Source organism: Ammospiza nelsoni, chromosome 1 (assembly GCF_027579445.1).
Source record: "Ammospiza nelsoni isolate bAmmNel1 chromosome 1, bAmmNel1.pri, whole genome shotgun sequence".
Taxonomy (NCBI): domain Eukaryota; kingdom Metazoa; phylum Chordata; class Aves; order Passeriformes; family Passerellidae; genus Ammospiza; species Ammospiza nelsoni.
Window position 1 is genome coordinate 155,257,033 of NC_080633.1, and position 18,463 is coordinate 155,275,495.

Consider the following 18,463-nt stretch of genomic DNA (forward strand, 5'->3'; position numbering starts at 1 on the left):
AGTGGGGCAGGATTTGCTCTTCTCAAAGCCTGACTGACTCTTTCCCACCATCCCTGCTGCCCACGTGCTCACAGATTTCACCCTTTCCATGCTGGCTCCTTTGTTTCACCAGGAGCTCAGGTTTGGTTGTATTTCAGCTCTCAGGAGCCCCTGCAGAGCCCTGAGTGAGGACTGGAGCAATCCTGGTGCTGTCAGACCTGGTTACACTCACAGGCAAAATAATGGCAACACTGGAACAGGATTGGCTCACATTAAATTGGGAATATGAGAATAATATATGGAATAGCACTTGAAAGCACATCCCACTTCATTCTTCAGTGTTCCCAGATGTGTCACCTCTTGGGGAGTTTTGTCTGCAGAGAGAGGAGTCAGATCAGGGCTGCAGGGTGCTGGAGGATGCCTGGGCACACAATCACATCTCCAAGGAGAGATGGACTGTCCTGGTTGAGACAGTCACAATGCAAAGCAACACGCTCCATTCTCAGAAGGCTTCAAACTGTTTTTATTACAGCAACCATGCTTTTTATACATTCTGTCAGTGTCCCAGTTGTGGGTTTCTCTGTGTCTGAATTGAAGGCACCACCTGAGACAGTAATCCATGTTCAGACTCAGGTGTTTATTATTTCTTATCAGTAAAACAGTCTCACTACTGTGAGTTCAGCAGTTTTTCATTAGAAGGCACAAAATGGCCAACAATCACTTGTTACAAGGTCTTTTAAGACTAAACTATCCAATTAAGAACTGACACCTGGATTATTTTCCCTTTTAACCCAATAACTGATCCCAAAGAGCCCCCAGTGGGGACTTTTCTGCTCAATTAAAAAAGGCCACCCAAACCCATGGAGAAGGAGGAAGAAGAAGCATGAAGGAGAAACCCAGGCCAGCACCCTGTGCCCTCCATCTTGCTTCCATCCACACCATACTAAAAATCCCAAAACCTACATATCTCACACCTAAACTACTGTCTATAATCTGTTGCACACTTTTGTGGATTCCAGTCTGTCTTGAAGTCCAGGAAACTTTCTCCATGAGTGAGGGTCAAAGTCAGTGCTGCCCTGGGGATCAGGGCACCCCAGAGCAGACAGAGTATGCTGTGGTGCACTGGGTGCTCTGGGTTTCCACAACATTCTTACAAAACTCATGAATTTACACTTCACTCATTAATCACAAGAGACAAAACAATGAGCTTATGTTGCAGACATCTTTTATTGAAAACCCTTTCCTTAGGATTGTTCCCCCTGAGAAGCTGAGAGGCCTCAGGAACAAAATGTAAACAGTGGTTATCTGCTGCTGTGGAATGCAACAGGTGCATCTGTGATTGGTCTCATGTGGTTGTTTCTAATTAATGGCCAGTCACAGTCAGCTGGCTCTGACAGAGAGTCCGAGTCACAAGCCTTTGTTATCATTCTTTCTTTTTCTATTCTTAGCCAGCCTTCTGATGAGATCCTTTCTTCTATTCTTTTTAGTAGAGTTTTAATATAATATATATAATAAAATAATAAATCAGCCTTCTGAAACATGGAGCCAGATCCTCATCTCTTCCCTCATCCTCCTGTGAACACAGTCACATGCTCATTGGAATAGACAGTTGCAGATTTCTCTTATTTATCCCTCTGTCCTTCTTGGTTTCTGCATCAACAACCTTGCTAGGGAATTCCTTCAGGGGTACCCATGGATCCTGTTACCAGATGTCTTGGTTTGGAAAGACAGGAGTCTGCTAAGGAAGGCAGGAGCCTCCACTGAAATGGAGAATGTAAACCCTCCCCACCCCTCCCAATTGCTGTAAATTTTAAGTTAAGGGGCTCTCAGGCAAAAATATGGGAGCAGGAAATAACAGTTCTTTAATAGGGAAAAGAAAAAAAATAAAGGATAAAATAAACAATGCAGTACACTAGAACACCACTGACAGAGTGAGAACCCAACCTGACACCCTGTGGGTGGCAGTCCAATTGGAAATGTGGCTGCAGCCCTCCTGCAGTGTCAGGGGTGATTCTGCTGGAGCAAGGGGGATCCTGTAGAGAAGGATGTATTCTTCCTCTGAGATCCACAGGGAGAAGAGACAGCTGCTGTTTTGCTGGGGAATCCAGTGGAGAAAGCCATGCTGGTGTCTCAAAACCTCTGGATTATATCTGGGTAGCAATGCTTGGCTCCTCCCTCTGGATTATATCTGGGTAGCAATGCTTGGCTCCTCCCCCTGGATTATATCTGGGTAGCAATGCTTGGCTCCTCCCTCTGGATTATATCTGGGTAGCAATGCTTGGCTCCTCCCTCTGGATTATATCTGGGTAGCAATGCTTGGCTCCTCCCTCTGGGCTCGCATCTCCCAATGGGATGTTATAGTTCTTGTGACTGTGTTCACAGGGGTTTTCAAGTGAGGGAAGAGATGAGGATCTGACTCCATGTTCAGAAGGCTGATTTATTATTTTATGATATACATTACATTAAAACTACGCGAAAAGAATAGAAGGAAAATTTCATCTCAGAAGGCTAGCTAAGCTAAGAATAGAAAGCACAAGAATGAATAATAAAGGTTTGTGTCTCAGACAGAGAGTCCAAGCTAACTGGGCTGTGATTGGCCATTAATTACAAACATCCAAGATGGGCCAATTACAGATGCACCTGTTGCATTCTACAGCAGCAGATAACCATTGTTTACATTTTGTTCCTGAAGCTTCTCAGCAGGAAAAAATCCTAATGAAAGGATTTTAATGAAAAGATGTTCTTATCAGCCATGCAGTGACATTTAATAGCTGTTATCAGCAGATGTCCCCTCCCAGGGAGGTGTGATTGCGGTCACTCAAAGAGAGAGATAAAGCAAACTGCCCACTTGACAAAGGTAATCTGCCATAGAGACGGTAAGTGAAAACATCTTGCATTGCAATCTTCCACACCAGCCTTCTCTCAGGCACCCAGCAGTCTGTACAGCCTCCTGCAGGGTGACAGCCCTTGTCAGGGTGACAGCCCTTCTCAGGGGGTGTGCTGTGTCTGCAGGTGATCCTCCCAGCAGTCTGTACAGCCTCCTGCAGGGTGACAGCCCTTGTCAGGGTGACAGCCCTTCTCAGGGGGTGTGCTGTGTCCATCCGCAGGTGATCCCGCGGGGGCTGGCGGCGCGCAGCGGGCTCCGCGTCGGGGACAGGATCCTGGAGGTGAACGGCACCGACCTGCGGCACGCCACGCACCAGGAGGCCGTCAACGCCCTGCTCTGCAACAGCCAGGAGCTCAGCATGCTGGTCCGCAGGGACCCCCCTCCCCCTGGCATGCAGGTGGGGCTGGGGGCAGCCAGAATGGGGTTTGGGGCAGGCACAGAGGGGTTTGGGGCAGTTCTTACCTGGGGGAGGCCTGGGATAGGATACAGCCACACTCCTGCAATTTCCTGCTCCTGACAGGGCACTGGGGCAGTCACAGCAGGGTTCTGGGGCAGTTCTTACCTGGGGGCTCTGGGACTAAGGATACAACCAGACTCCTGGCTGGGATTTCCTGCTCCTGATGCCTTATGCAGGGCTCTGGGGCAGTCACAGTGGGGTTCTGGGGCAGTTCTTACCTGGGAAGATCTGGGAAAGGATACAGCCAGAATCCTGGGATTTCCTGCTGCTGATGCTTTGTGAAGGCTGGCCTAGAACAGGGGCTGGATGGAGCTAAAGAATAAAGTAGGGATTTATTTGGAGTCTTCAATAGATCCACCTTGGGCAGCGCAAGAGCCCAGCCAGGGCTACACCCAAGATGAACCCAAAAATTTTTTTACAAAAAATATGGATGACTGGTCACAGGGTCTCACACTTCTAAAAGTTTTGGTCCATTAGCGTATTGGAGTCAATTGTCCAATTACAGCTTTAGCCCATGAAGTCCCATCCTTCTTGTTTTTCTCTCTCCAGCCCACGGTGTTTGTGCTCTTGGGGCTGAGATTTGGATCATTTGTCCTTGGTGCCGAGCTGGAGCAGGAATTGTTTTCTCTCCCTGCTCTGTGCACAGAGCTCACCATCCCTTAATATGAAACCCAGATCCACACTCTAAAGCAGCACAGAATGTGAAAAATATAAAAGCTAAACCTGAGGCACCACTCTTTTGGCAGAATCCAGTCACTTTTAAGTGTCTCCAGCTGGGGCATGCTGAGGATCTCTTGTCATGGCTGTGGGACTCTGTCATCAGGGAACAGAAAAGGGCAGGTCCTCCCCAACAGGAATAAACTGCCAAATGAGAATGGGGTTAATTCAGGCCCTTTTCAGGTCATTTAGAGCTGTGGTCACTCCCGGGAGTGTTCCCTCAGCTGAACTTGGCCCACAAACAAGGAGTCTTTTCTGTGTTTGCAGGAAATTTGCATTGAAAAGGCTCCAGGAGAGAAGCTGGGCATCAGCATCCGGGGTGGAGCCAAGGGCCACGCTGGCAATCCCTTTGATCCCACTGATGAAGGCATCTTCATCTCCAAGGTACCAGAGCAGCACCCATGCAGGCACTGCCAGGGAGGAGGGTGAACCCTGGGGAGCTGCTGGAATGTGCTCTCAGCTTTCACTGGTGCACCATCCTGCAGATTCCCACTCCAGCAAAGGAGACAAATCCTTCACTGGTGAACCGTTCTGGAGATTCTCCCTCCAGCAAAGGAGACAAATCCTTGTCCTTGCATATTTCCTCCTCTGCAGCAGCTTCACAGTTTCTCATTTCATTTCCTGCTTGCCTTTATTTTGCTTTGTTTCTTGTCTTGTGTTTTTTCCTATAGGGCAAACCCACACATCTTCCCTTGTACCCACATTCCTGTTGGTCCCCCTGTGCCTGTCCCTTCCTGCCCACTCAGACATGCAGGCTCTTTCCTCCTTCCATGGAAAGCACCAGGAATTCCTATCCTTTTCTCCTGTGCCATGCACTGTCTGTCTGACTTTGTTCCTTTTTTAGGTGACTGCTTATGTCACACAAAATTCTCACATCAGTTTTCCTCCAGAAATTACATGTTTTCTTGTTCAGCTTATGCTTATCATTTTATGCTTCTCCCAAACCCTTTCCAAAAAGTTTTTATTGCTTTTTCTTTGCTGGCAGCAGAGCTCTGCAATGAGTGGTGTCATTTTGGTCTGGCTGCTGACAAAGAGGACTCTGGGTGTTCACTTCATTGTCACTGATTCCCTCTTCAGCTGTTTTTTTGGGGTAGAAACTGATGTGAGTTATCCTCATGGCTGAAGGCACTCCATAATCGGCAGTCAGCCCTGATAATTGATAATTAGCTGCTGCTAAGGCAAGGGAACATTCAGCATTTGTTGTTATGTGGCTGTAACGGTTTTATCTGAATTCTAAAGATAAAATAATAAATTCCCTCTTTCAGAGTGACAGTTGCACGTTCACCTGGGACATTTGTAACAGCAGGAAAAGAAAACCTGGGATCATTCTAACTGGCAGTTATTTTGGGAAGCTGGGTCTGGTTTTCTCTCCTGCCACATTACAGGATTTGGGGTGGAAGGTTCACAGTTTAGCCATGGCACAGAGTTAGTTTACCCCATCTCCCCTCCCTGTTTTTCCCAATACTTGCTGTTTTAGCCTGCAGAGACCCAAAATCCTGAATTTCCCTGTTCTCCCTTGAGCTATGTTCCTCCCCTCAACCTCTCCTAGCTGTCCTATCTGGATGGGGTTTTCCTGCCTCTGCTTTTCCCTGGATATTTGTGGTAACCAGGAGACAAAGTGGTGCTTTTCCTCCTCTTCCTCTTTGCATGTCTGATCCCTGCCTCCTTCCTCCTTAGTTTGTCTTCATTTGCATTTCCATTGTGTCTCTCTCCCAGCACAAAATGATTTCTCTTTTTGTGATGTGGCAGCTTTTCCTTCTCACCCACCTCTTTGGTTACATGGAACCAAGAAGGCTTCTTCAGAAGGCTTCAAACTGGTTTTATTACAGCATACATGCTTTTTATACATTCTGTCTATGGGGTACCAGTTGTGGGTTTCTCTGGGCCTGGATTGAAGGCACTTGAGGCAGTAGTTCATGTTTGGACAGCAAATTTCAAATTCACGTTCTTTTACCTCACACAAAAGATTCTTCCACACCTCCATCAGCCTGTACAGGTTCTTCCTGCTCTGCCCTCCTCATAGTTCTTGAAGATCCTCCCCTGCCTTGCAGCTGCAGGCTGTTGTCCCCATTCCCTGTGTGTGCTGTCACCCCTCCCTGTCCCCAGGCTCTCCTGTCCCCTCTGAGCTGCTGCAGTGGCCCCTGGTGTAAGAGCCTGAATGAGAGATGCAGGACTCCAGGCAGCTCTCCAAAATGCAGTTTATTGTATACAAAATGCAGTTTATTCCATCCAAGGTGTTAGAGCAGTCCAGGGTTGTGGGTGACAGAGCTGTGCCCACAGCTGTCAGCTCCAGCTGCAGGCAGGCCTGGAGACCCTTTGGTTTAGGTTACATTGCATTATATACTTTTCTTTTGGTTACAATGCATTATAAACTTTTCTTTTGGTTACAATGCATTAGATACTTTTCTTTTGGTTACAATGCATTATATACTTTGCTGAGCATCTTAATACAGTAGAACCAACCTATACCTTAACTATTATCTACAGCCTATCATAACTACTGTAATTACCATATTCGTGTTACTGTTCTCCAGTCACTGAAAGTTAGTGCATTACAGTTTAAGCTAGAAGTTGTTATTCAGTTTTCTTGCAGTAGAAAATTCTGAGACCTTTTTTCTACATTGGCAGGCTTGTTTGCCTGTGCTATCTTTCTGCTTTGTAAAAATATCTCCTTTTTTGAGGTGGGTTTATCCTTTGCTCAAAGCCATAAAAACCCCTTCTAACTAACACACCCTTTGCCTCATTGGTTAACCAGTAATACAGGCTCAGCAATTCTTTTCTTCTATATCAAACCTTGCTTCCATCTCTATTCCTTCATCAGACTCAACATTTAAATATCTTTCTGCTGAGCATGCATATCTGTGAGACTTTCCTGTCAAACTTTCCTCCTCCCCAACACCTGGTGTGTTGCAGGTGAGCTCCTCGGGGGCAGCGGCGCGGGACGGGCGGCTGCAGGTGGGGATGAGGATCCTGGAGGTGAACCACCAGAGCCTGCTGGGCATGACGCACACCGAGGCCGTGCAGGTGCTGCGCGCCGTGGGCGACGCGCTGCTCGTGCAGGTGTGCGACGGCTTCGACCCCAGGGCAGCTGCGGCCATCGAGGTGAGGCTGCGGGGCAGGGCTGGGGCTGCCAGGGAGCCCACGGGGGTCACAGCGAGGCTGGGTGCCAGCTACAGCAGCATGGGTGCCAGCTGTGTCAGAGTGGATCCCAGTGGGGCTGGGTGCCAGCTGTGTCAGAGTGGATCCCAGTGGGGCTGGGTGCCACCTGTATCAGCACCATGGATCCCAGTGGGGCTGGGTGCCAGCTGTGCCAGCCTGGATCCCAGTGGGGCTGGGTGCCAGCTGTGTCAGAGTGGATCCCAGTGGGGCTGGGTGCCAGCTGTGCCAGCCTGGATCCCAGTGGGGCTGGGTGCCAGCTGTATCAGCATGGATGGATCCCACTGAGGCTGGGTGCCACCTGTATCAGCACCATGGATCCCAGTGGGGCTGGATGCCAGCTGTGTCAGAGTGGATCCCAGTGGGGCTGGGTGCCAGCTGTGTCAGAGTGGATCCCAGTGAGGCTGGGTGCCAGCTGTGTCAGTGGATCCCAGTGGGGCTGGATGCCAGCTGTGTCAGCACCATGGATCCCAGCAACCCTGGGTGCCAGCTGTGTCACCATGGATCCCAGTGTGGCTGGGTGCCAGCTGTGTCAGCACCATGGATCCCAGCAACCCTGGGTGCCAGCTGTAGAAGTGTGGGGTTTAGATGGGGGATGCTGGTACCTATTTATACTTCCAACCCAAACCAGTCTGGGGTTCTATGGAATAAGGTTTCAGGTTGTTGGAAGAGTTCTGTGTCTGACTTCCTTGGCATTGTCCTGGCACTCTGTGTGTGGGATTCAGCTTAATTAGACCTTGTTTTCCTCAAACAATGACCTAAATGGCAGGGATGGAGCTGGATTCTCTTCAGGTCCCTTCCAACCCAAACCAGTCTGGGGTTCTATGGAATAAGGTTTCAGGTTGTTGGAAGAGTTCTGTGTCTGGCTTGCTTGGCACTCTGTGTGTGGGAGGCTGAGAGTTTCTGGGATGAATTCTGTGGCTCCCACCAGGTGTGGTGACGTGCTGCTTGCTCTGCAGATGTCCCCAGGAATTATTGCCAACCCTTTTGCTGCTGGCATCGGGCGCAAGAACAGCCTGGAGAGCATCTCCTCCATCGACCGGGACCTGAGCCCCGAGGAGCTGGAGATCCTGCAGAAGGTGGGTGTGGGAGCACTTTCTGCAAGTCTCTGGTGTCTCCCTGGTGCATGCAGCCTGCAGTGTGCTGTGGGCATGGCCTGGGATCAGAAGGGCCCAGCATAAGGATCAGGAACACTCTAGGATGGGACTGTGACCCTTGGTGAGGTTCCAGGTGCTGCAGGTGTGGAGAGAGCATGGGCTGAGCTGGCTCTAACTCTGCTCTCTCCTAGGAGATGGAAATGGTGAGAGAAGCCACTCAGTGGGAGAGAGAAGAAGTGGAGAAAGTGGTGAGAGATCATGTGTGTAGCAGAATGTGTTTGTGGCAGTGGCTCTGCCGAGCCTGTGGGTCCCAAAGAAGGTGTCACGGGCTATCTCTGCTCCACTGTAGTGCCTGGGGAGCTCCAGAGCTCTGCCCCATTGTCATTGCAGTTACGGATCTCTGCCCTGGTGTCAGTGCCATGGGCAGCTCTGGATCTCTGCCCCCTTGGCAGTGCCATGGGGGGGAGCTCTGGGCATTCCCTCTCTGTGGTGCACTACTCTGTTGCCCTGGCCTCTCTTAGGCTGTGCTGCACCTCCCTGTGCACCTCTCTGGTGATGTTCCTGTGGTCCATCCCTCTCTGGTGATGTTCCTGTGGTCAGTCCCTCTCTGGTGATGTTCCTGTGGTCCATCCCTCTCTGGTGACGTTCCTGTGGTCAGTCCCTCCCTGGTGATGTTCCTGTGGTCAGTCCCTCTCTGGTGACGTTCCTGTGGTCAGTCCCTCCCTGGTGATGTTCCTGTGGTCAGTCCCTCCCTGGTGATGTTCCTGTGGTCAGTCCCTCCCTGGTGATGTTCCTGTGGTCCATCCCTCCCTGGTGATGTTCCTGTGGCATTCACAAAAACAACCCTTGTAACTTGCTGGTACCTCCTGGCCAAGCTGCAGCTTCCAGAACAATGGCCAATGAGCTTGGAAGTCCCAAGTTTAATCATTCACCCTGTGACTGACAGAGGTTTTGTGAGCAAAGATGAGAACACAGCTCTGAGCTGCCCTGAGTGCAGAAGTGATGCTGTTGGTCAGACACAGCTTTGTGCTCCTCAGTTCACATGGCCATTTCTCTGCTTTGCTGTGAGAGTTTTGTCTCTCTCTGCTGGCTCAGCCCTGCACAGAAAGAGAATTTCACAGGACAATTTCACAATAATAGATCAGCAGACTCAAGCCTCTTCAGGATGTAGTTTCCAGTCATCCCTCTTAAAACAGTCATTTATCCAGTCAGAGTCACTGGAAGAAGAGGGAAAATGGAATTCTTCAGTGTTGTCAGTAGGGTATCTGCTCTGCTGGCAGAGGTGTGTGTACACTTTGAGGTGTTTTGTCAGGTTCCAGGTTCAGATGCCCCTGAAGTTTCCCTGGGCTCTGTCTGCAGTTCCTGAGCTCGTTCCCATTTGCTGCCCCCAGGAGCAGAGAGAGGTTGGCAGCTCTGGGTGGAAGTGGAGTGACCTCACAGAGTGATCCTCAGCCTGGTCCAGCTGAGGATGTCTCTCACTGCAGGGGCTGGACAGGATGGCCCTGGAGGGTCTCATCCCACCCAAACCCAAACCATCCTGACTAATTTGGGTAGGAGGGACCTCAGTAATACTCTTGGTTCAGCCCAGAGCAAAGGCAGTTCAGATCAGATTTAGTTTTTTTCCTGTAAAATGTCTCATTCCTTGCCTGGGAAGGAGCTCAGTGTGGTTTGATGTGGTTTCAGCAAACCTGATTTCTTGGTGTTTCTGTCTGAGCAAAGGATATTCCTGCCAGTTCCAATATGGGCAGTATATGGATTTGAATATGGATATATGGATTGAAATCCATTTAATATGGATTTGAATATGGATATGTGGATTGAAATCCATTTAATATGGATTTGAATATGGATATGTGGATTGAAATACGTTCCAGGAGAGTTCAGGTGATACTGTGGGTCAGTATCAGCATTCCTAACTCCTGTGAATATAGCAGGTGTGGCCCCAAATTCTGATGCTGGGGCTGAGCAGGTGCCATTTGTCCAGATTCAAGTAAAGAAAGACTTTGCCAAAATTTATATTGAGATTACTTAAAAACACTTGGGTCAAAAAAAAAAAAAAACAACCAAAAAAAAAAAACTAGAGAAACTTTTGTGATTGCTGAAGTAGCCTTGGCCATATCTATTTTTTTAAAAAAAAAGCTGATGTATTTTGGTGCCCCTTCCCTTGGTGTGCCAGGAGGAGGCAGCAATGGATGCTCCAGGCTCCCTGGGATCGTGAGGCCCCTGAGCAAAGACGTTTTTCTGCTGGGTCTTTTAAACCTTGAACCTGGGATTATGTCTGTAAAACTGGTTTTGGTGATTAAATTTGTCCCAGTGGTGGAGCCAGCACTCCGTGGTGGCTGTTGGAATACTGAAGGAGGTTCCTGTCCCAGTGCCAGATCCCTGTAATTTCTGTCCCCATTTTTGGAGTGTTTTTCTTGCCCTTCATTGTTTCATGTTCATTCTTGCACAAGAGCAATGGAGACCACACGTGTCTGCAGCCCACAGCAAGCTGTGAACTGAGTAACTGGAGGAATTATGCCTTTGCTCTACTCGTGGTGGAAGTTTTCAAACCCATTCTCTTCTGGCACCTCCTGCCTCCAGTTCTGTGATAATCCAGTTTCTAGAAGTGTCAGTGACTCTGAGTCTCGATGGGATGATTCCTGCTGCTCCCTCCTGCCTGTGCCTGTATTTTATCTGTTGTTTTTTAGTCTTAATTCAGATCCCCCCCCAGCCATTGTCAGAGGTGGATTTGGAGCAGAATTTGGAGCCACAAATTTGTGGGAATTTGGAGCCACAGCTCCATCTGGGCTGACTGGTGCTCCTGTCACTCCTCAGAATGTGACCTCAGAGAGGAGTCACACCCCACATTAGTGTCACCCTCACCCTGCAGAGGACTCTTGGCCAAAACAAGCATAACCAGATTAGAATAAATTTTACCTTAAATATCCCTCAATATCCTTTTGGGAGTTGTGATCCTCCACAGTAAACTTTACCTTGAGCATCCCTCAATATCCTTTTGGGAGTTGGGATCCTCCAGAGTAAACTTTACCTTAAATATCCCTCAATATCCTTTTGGGAGTTGGGATCCTCCAGAGTAAACTTTACCTTAAATATCCCTCAATATCCTTTTGGGAGTTGGGATCCTCCAGAGTAAACTTTACCTTAAATATCCCTCAATATCCTTTTGAGAGCTGGGATCCTCCAGAGTAAACTTTACCTTAAATATCCCTCAATATCCTTTTGGGAGTTGGGATCCTCCAGAGTAAACTTTACCTTAAATATCCCTCAATATCCTTTTGAGAGCTGTGATCCTCCAGAGTAAACTTTACCTTAAATATCCCTCAATATCCTTTTGAGAGCTGTGATCCTCCAGAGTAAACTTTACCTTAAATATCCCTCAATATCCTTTTGGGAGCTGTGATCCTCCAGAGGTTTAGTGACTTCTCAGGCTGCTTGTCCTTGCTCAGAGCTCACAGGGTGATGTGGAGCAGTGGCAATCTGTAGTGCTTGGAATCTGTTAAAGAACAGGGCCCAGGTGCTCAGCAGAATTTTTGGTTGGTCCCTCTGAGCTGCCTCCCATCCTCCCAGGGTCAGGAGCTTCTGGACCATCTGGTTCCTGCTTGGGGAGAGCAGCTGGGAGGGCTCCATGGACAGGAGAAGGTGCTGCTGTGCTGTCCCCAGGCCTGGCTGTGCCCAGAGCTGCCAGGGGACACGTCACAGAAATATCCGTGCCCAGAATCAGTCCTTAGGACAAGCCCTGGCCGTTCCCTTCCTCCTGCAGCCTGAAGCTATCCCATGGCAGGGGCTTTTGGGATGAGCCACTGGTCACTCCCTGATGGCCCTGCAGTGCCGAGCCAAGGCATTTCTGTCCCTTTGGATGTGTTTGCATCACTGTGTCTGTGGCGCTGTGAGCCAGCAAGGCCTGGATTTGCTTTTCCATTCCCTCCCAGCCTGTCCTGCCTGTGCTCCAGCAAGGTGTCTCTTGCAGCAGTGAGCAAACTCCTCCTCTCCCTTGGTGTGGATTTGCTTTTCCATTCCATTGCTTTTCCATCAAGGTGTCTCTTGCAGTGTGACCGTGTTCACAGGGGTTCTTGGATGAGGGAAGAGACAAGAATGTTGAGTCCATGTTTCAGAAAGCTTGATTTATTATTTTATGATATATATTACATTAAAACTATACTAAAATAATAGAAGAAAAGGTTTTCATCAGAAGGCTGGCTAATAATAGAATAGAAAAGAATGATAACAAAAGTTTGTGGCTCAGGCTCTGTGTCCGAGCCAGCTGACTGTGATTGGCCATTAATTAGAAACAACCACATGAGACCAATCACAGATGCACCTGTTGCATTCCACAGCAGCAGATAACCATTGTTTACATTTTGTTCCTGAGGCCTCCCGGCTTCTCAGGAGGAAAAATCCTGAAAAAAAGATTTTTCATAAAAGTTGTCTGCGACATTCCAGCAGTGAGCAAACTCCTCCTCTCCCTTGGTGTGGATTTGCTTGGGGACATCAGTTCCCCAGGACTGTCCCTCAGAGGATCTTGGGGACACCTGCTCTCCCTCTCCCCTGTGCGCCCAGATATTCTGTCCCTGTCCTTTCCTCTGTCAGTAACAGCTCCCAATTCCGGCTCCTCCCTACCCAGTGCCAATGCTGGGTTCCTCTGCCCCTCTCGTGGTGCTGGCACTGTCCCCGTGTCCCCTGAGCAGCCCTGGCCAGCTGTGTGACCTCTGTGCCTCTCTCTCCTCTCTGCCCTGGCCCTGTCTGTCTGTCTGTCCGTCCCACGGAAGGAGCGGATGCGTAGGGAGCGGGAGGCGGCCACGCAGCAGCTTGAGGAGGAAGCAGAGGTGAGCAGCACCTGAGGGGAAGGGCTGAGAGGCCAGGAAAGGGCTGCAGCTAGGCTGTGATGGTGTTCACAGGGGTCCCAGGATGAGGGAAGAGACGAGGACCTGACTCCATGTCTCAGAAGGCTGATTTATTTTATTATATATATTACATTAAACTATACTAAAATAATAGAAGAAAAGGTTTTCTCAGAAGGCTGGCTAAGCTAAGAATAGAATAGAAAAGAATGATAACAAAGGTTTGTGTTGCAGGCCCTGTGCCCAAGCCAGCTGACTGTGATTGGCCATTAATTAGAAACAACACAGATGCACCTGTTGCATTCCACAGCAGCAGATAACCATTGTTTACATTTTGTTCCTGAGGCCTCTTAGCTTCTCAGGAGGGAAAATCCTAAGGAAAGGATTTTTCATGAAAAGATGTCTGTGACACTAGGCTGGAAGGCTGGAGAAATCCCCAAAAAGAGTTTGTTCCCCAGAGCTTGTGTTCTCCACTCCCTCCCATAAGGGGAAGTGACTTTGGGGGTCAGAGATCAGAACTGAAGAAATGCGTGAGGGATTGAGGAAAATGGGCTGGGTTAGAAACTTTGGCTCTCCTCTTTAGGGTTAGAAAGGCAATATGTGGGAAGCAGAATGGAACAAAGTTGTACAGTGAGTGTGAGGTAAGGCTGGGAAAAGGAGCTGTAGAGGAATTGCATGCTTGCATTCTTACACGTGCCCAGGTCCATCATTCCAGGTGCTGTTGGAGCAAACAGGTGGGGATGGCACATTCTCTGCTCCATCAGGAGGTGGAAATGGGGCAGGAGGAGTGCAGGGATCTGAGCAGCAGTGGGTGCCCAGGGGTGCACAGGGACACATTCTCTTTGGTGTTTCTCAAGCCTGGCTCCTACCATGAGTTCACATGGTTGTGCTTTGAACAACTCCAGCTCTTTTCCCAGGCAGTGGGAGCTCTGATGAGTTTGAGATAAGACCTGAGTTATTACCGGGGTGATTCCCTTTTCATTGCTTTTTCTCATTGATTTAATTGCCTTTGGGCCTGACCTGTTGCTGGTTTTTTCCCCCTCTCCAGAACGTCCCCAGCGAGCCCCTGCGCCTGGACTACAGAACCCTGGCAGCTCTGCCCAGCAGTGGCCTGCAGAGAGGCAACCGTGCTGTGAGTGGGGGTCCTGGGGGGCTCTGGAGGGGGGGTTCCTGCAGGGGAGGTGCTGTGGAGGTGTGATTCCCAACAGGAGAGGGGCTGCGGAGCTGTGATTCCCAACAGGAGAGGCACTGAGGGGCTGTGGGTGTGATTCCCAACAGGAGAGGGGCTGCGGAGCTGTGATTCCCAACAGGAGAGGCACTGAGGGGCTGTGGGTGTGATTCCCAACAGGAGAGGGGCTGTGGAGCTGTGATTCCCAACAGGAGAGGCTCTGAGGGGCTGTGGGTGTGATTCCCAACAGGAGAGGGGCTGTGGAGATGGGATGGGGATCCCAACAGGGCAGGCCGTGGTCCCTCCATCTCCTGCCCTCCTCCTGTGCCGTGCTGTGGGAGGGTGTCACGGTCCATCCTTACGAACGGGGTTTGTGATGGTTCGTGGATTTGATCTCAGAGTGCAAAAAGAACCAACACAGCACAGGGGGTTTGCAGTGATAATCAAAACAATGAATGACCACAGCAAAATGTGGTAGAGGAGTTAAGGGAGAGGAAAAGATAAAGAAAGCAAGAGAAGAGAGAGAGAGAGGGATATACCTACCAAATGTAGAGACAAAGTCCTTTGGTCCAGTCCAGTTGAGGATCCACCTGTTATGTCGGGGAGATCTCAAAATCTTTAGCTAACTCAGAGGTTTTTATTTTGATAATTCTGTTGAAAATTGTAAGGGGGGAGGGAAACAGATGCCATAAGGAATAGATGTAACAGGTAGTCCATGTTCTCAGCAGTAAGTGAGAGCCATTGTTTATGTGGTCCAATGCTCATACCTGCAGGCAAACATCTCGCTTTGGTCAGCTTTGGTCCCCCCACACACCTCCCCGGGTTGGGGGTTTCAGTCCCAGACCTTGGAAGGAGCAGAGGGGCCTTTTCACATGGGGGTTCCATGTCTCAGTCCTCGATGGAGAGGCTCCTTACATCTCAGTCTGTCTGTCACGGTGGTTGTAAAACAGGTGAGGGTCTTCCGTGGGAGACCACGTGAAACTCAGAAGTCCAGCCAGGCCAAGAGGTGGGACAGCTTCCAGAGCTGTTGTTGCAAACGGGGCATGGTGCTCCTTCTTCTCATTGGGCTCAGTGTAGCATCCAGCAAACAACACCTGTGTAAACAATGGCTTAGCACTGTGCTGTCAGGTCTCAGGCACATGAGTTTCTCCTTTGGAGCCAGAGATTTCAGACAGGGGGGTCTTCTCTTCAGTGGTCCCCCAATGACGCTCATGAGGCAGATGAGGGAAAATTCAGACAGACTCTCACAGAGGTGACAGAAGAAAACTGGGCAGCAGAGCTGTGGGGCCTCAGGCACTGAACCAGGAGCTGCAAAAGGAAGATGGGAATGAGAAAATGAGGAGAGCAAGAGGCAGGCAGCTTTGCCTTCTGGGAAGGGAAGTGGCACAGTTTGAGAAGCTGCAAAAACCAGAGATGGGAGCAAGGCAGAGAGAACAGCCAGATGGCAGAGAAAGGGATGTGGGTGAGGAGTGCAGGGATTTGTTGTGGAAGGAAGAGGCTCCAGAGAGCTGCCAAGGAGGGAGAGAAGGATCCTTCCCCACACAGTGATGGCAGTGCTGTGTGCACAGCTCAGTTGTGAGTTCATTGTGGGATGATGTTTAGGAAATGGGAGGGATGAGAGTGCTGAAACTGGAAGTATTACACACAGAAAATGTTTAAGGCCGGGTTGGACCGTGCTTGGAGCCATCCATTCAGTGGAAGTGTCTACCCCTGGTGCTCTGGTGGAAGTGTCCCTGGCCATGGCAGGGGTGGCACTGGCTGCTCTCAGGGTCCCTTCCAGCCCAGGCTGCCCTGAGGTTCTGTCACAGCCAGGGTTCCCCCAGGCTGCAGGAGAGAGGGGGCTGTGGTTGTGTGTCATGGCTGTGGTTCTGGCTGTGGTTGTGTCCTGGCCGAGCCCTGTGGCTCCTGTATCCTGTTGTGATTGTGACTCCTGCCTGGGCATTGCTGTCCTGGGCCCTGCCTGGCAGTCCCTCACTGGTAGTGGCCAGGAGAAATTCCAGGTTTCTCTTCCAAATTCCAGCACAAACTTCACAGATTACAGGTTTATCTCTCTCCTGTGTTGTTTAAAATCTCACCTCTCCATCTTTTCTTTTATCTTTCCTGCATCACACCCATTCTGCTGGGTTTCTGCCTGCTCCTTCACACATCCCCAGTCTTCCTCCTTTCCCCCTGTTGCAGCAAGATCTCCCTTTGCTGTCATCACCCCATTCTGCATTCCCATTCTGGTGTTTCAGGATCATCTTTTGTCCTTCCTGTCTCCATCTCCTTCCATGCAGACAGCTCTCCTCTCCTGTTCTCTTTCCTCTGTTCCTCCAGTGACAGCTCTACTTTGGCTCCAGCTCTGCCTCCTTTTCTCCCCACCCTTCCCAGCTTTGATTTTTCTCCCTCTTGCTGTTCACACAGCAGAGCAGTATCAGGAAAAGGATTATTATTAGCGCCTCTGAGTGTAACTCAGGAGCTGGAACAGGGGCAGAGTCAGCCCCAGGCAGCAGCTGGGTCCGTGCAGCACAGCTCAGGGTGGTGCAGAGCAGCTCTGGGTCCGTGCAGCACAGCTCAGGGTGGTGCAGAGCAGCTCTGGGTCCATGCAGCGCAGCTCAGGGTGGTGCAGAACAGCTCTGGGTCCGTGCAGGACAGCTCAGGGTGGTGCAGAGCAGCTCTGGGTCCGTGCAGGACAGCTCAGGGTGGTGCGGAGCAGCTCTGGGGCTGTGCAGCACAGCTCGGGGTGGTGCAGAGCAGAGCAGCTCTGGGGCTGTGCAGAGCAGCTCTGGGTCCGTGCAGCACAGCTCAGGGTGATGCAGAGCAGCTCTGGGTCCATGCAGCACAGCTCAGGGTGGTGCAGAGCAGCTCAGGGTGGTGCAGAGCAGCTCAGGGTGGTGCAGAGCAGCTTTGGGTCCATGCAGCACAGCTCAGGGTGGTGCAGAGCAGAGCAGCTCTGGGGCTGTGCCTGGCAGTGGGGTCAGCCTGGGAACGCCAGGCATGGGAATGTGGGGCCGGGCACAGGGCCGTGGGGGCTTCTAAAAATGTCCCATTGCAGAGAGGGCCCCGGCCAAGGGGGCCTGTGTGGGCCCAGCTGTCACCAGCCCTGTCTTTGCTCTGGTTGGAAAAGGAAATCTGCCTGGTCCTGGGGACAGGGAGGGGCTGGCGCTCCTTCAGGAGCTGCCCTGTTCTGTTAGGGGGCCACTGGAATCTCAGGTAGATGTTTGATAATTGCTGCCCGGAGATGTGCAGGATGTCTCTGCTTCAGCCCACGCAGCTGAAGAATGAGTCTGGACTCTTCACTTTTTGGTCTTAAGGTTGTTTATTAATTCTTATCTATGAAATTTTCTTTCTGCCCAGCCGAGATCTGCTCAGCAGGGCAGCCACAGGCACTCTGACCGCCCCTGAGGTGGTGTTATCCTTTTATACTACAAACTACATATAACATATTTACACTTAATTCCCAATACCCATCACCTATGTTAGACAGTGCACTTCTATTCTAAATATAACATATTTACCTTAATTCCCAATACCATCACTTGTGTTGGACAGTGCACTTCTATTCTAAATATAACATATTTATACTTAATTCCCAATACCTATGACCTATGTTAGACAGTGAATTTCTATTCTAAACCAATCCCAAAGTGCCAACATCACAGCAGAAGACAGACGTAGAGAAGAAGAAAGGCTGGACACACCCAAGTCCCTCCATCTTGCCCCCAAAACCCCTATTCTAAAAAACCCAAAATCTACTTTTTCACCTAGTGATAATTTTATTATTACACTACTTAAACTTCTGTGGCTTTCAGGTCTTCATACAAAGCTGGCAATTTGCTCCAAGGGTCAAAATCAAACCCACAGGTGCTCTGGGCTGTGTGCCAGGGTCTCTGAGCCCCTTGGCAGGGGTCCCAGCAACTCTGGACACCCAGAGGGATGTGCTGAGTTCTGACATCTGGGCAGCCTCCTCCGGGTGACTGGTGCTCCTGCCCTGTCCCATCGTGTTTTTCTCCTGTGGAAGGGCAGGCAGGTCAGTGACAGGTTGTCTGTCTCTGGGCAGCCTCCTCCAGGTGACTGGTGCTCCTGCCCTGTTCCTATTGCAGTTTTCTCCTCCTTCCTGTCTCCAGGGCGGTTCTCACTCAGGTGTTCTCCTCTGAGCAGTACCTGGGTGTCTTTAACTGC

The 18,463-nt window shown here is 50.1% G+C and overlaps 1 protein-coding gene across 2 annotated transcripts in view; it reads left to right on the forward strand.

Annotated features, from left to right (window-relative positions):
- Positions 1-18,463, forward strand: part of SCRIB (scribble planar cell polarity protein) — a 127,819-nt gene that overhangs the window by 71,842 nt on the left and 37,514 nt on the right. For both annotated transcript variants that reach the window (XM_059468822.1, XM_059468814.1), the window contains exons 23-29: positions 3,087-3,263; positions 4,308-4,424; positions 6,954-7,142; positions 8,156-8,275; positions 8,485-8,541; positions 13,063-13,119; positions 14,183-14,266. In XM_059468822.1, the coding sequence (XP_059324805.1) occupies positions 3,087-3,263; positions 4,308-4,424; positions 6,954-7,142; positions 8,156-8,275; positions 8,485-8,541; positions 13,063-13,119; positions 14,183-14,266 (801 nt within the window). The remainder of the gene's footprint in view (positions 1-3,086; positions 3,264-4,307; positions 4,425-6,953; positions 7,143-8,155; positions 8,276-8,484; positions 8,542-13,062; positions 13,120-14,182; positions 14,267-18,463) is intronic.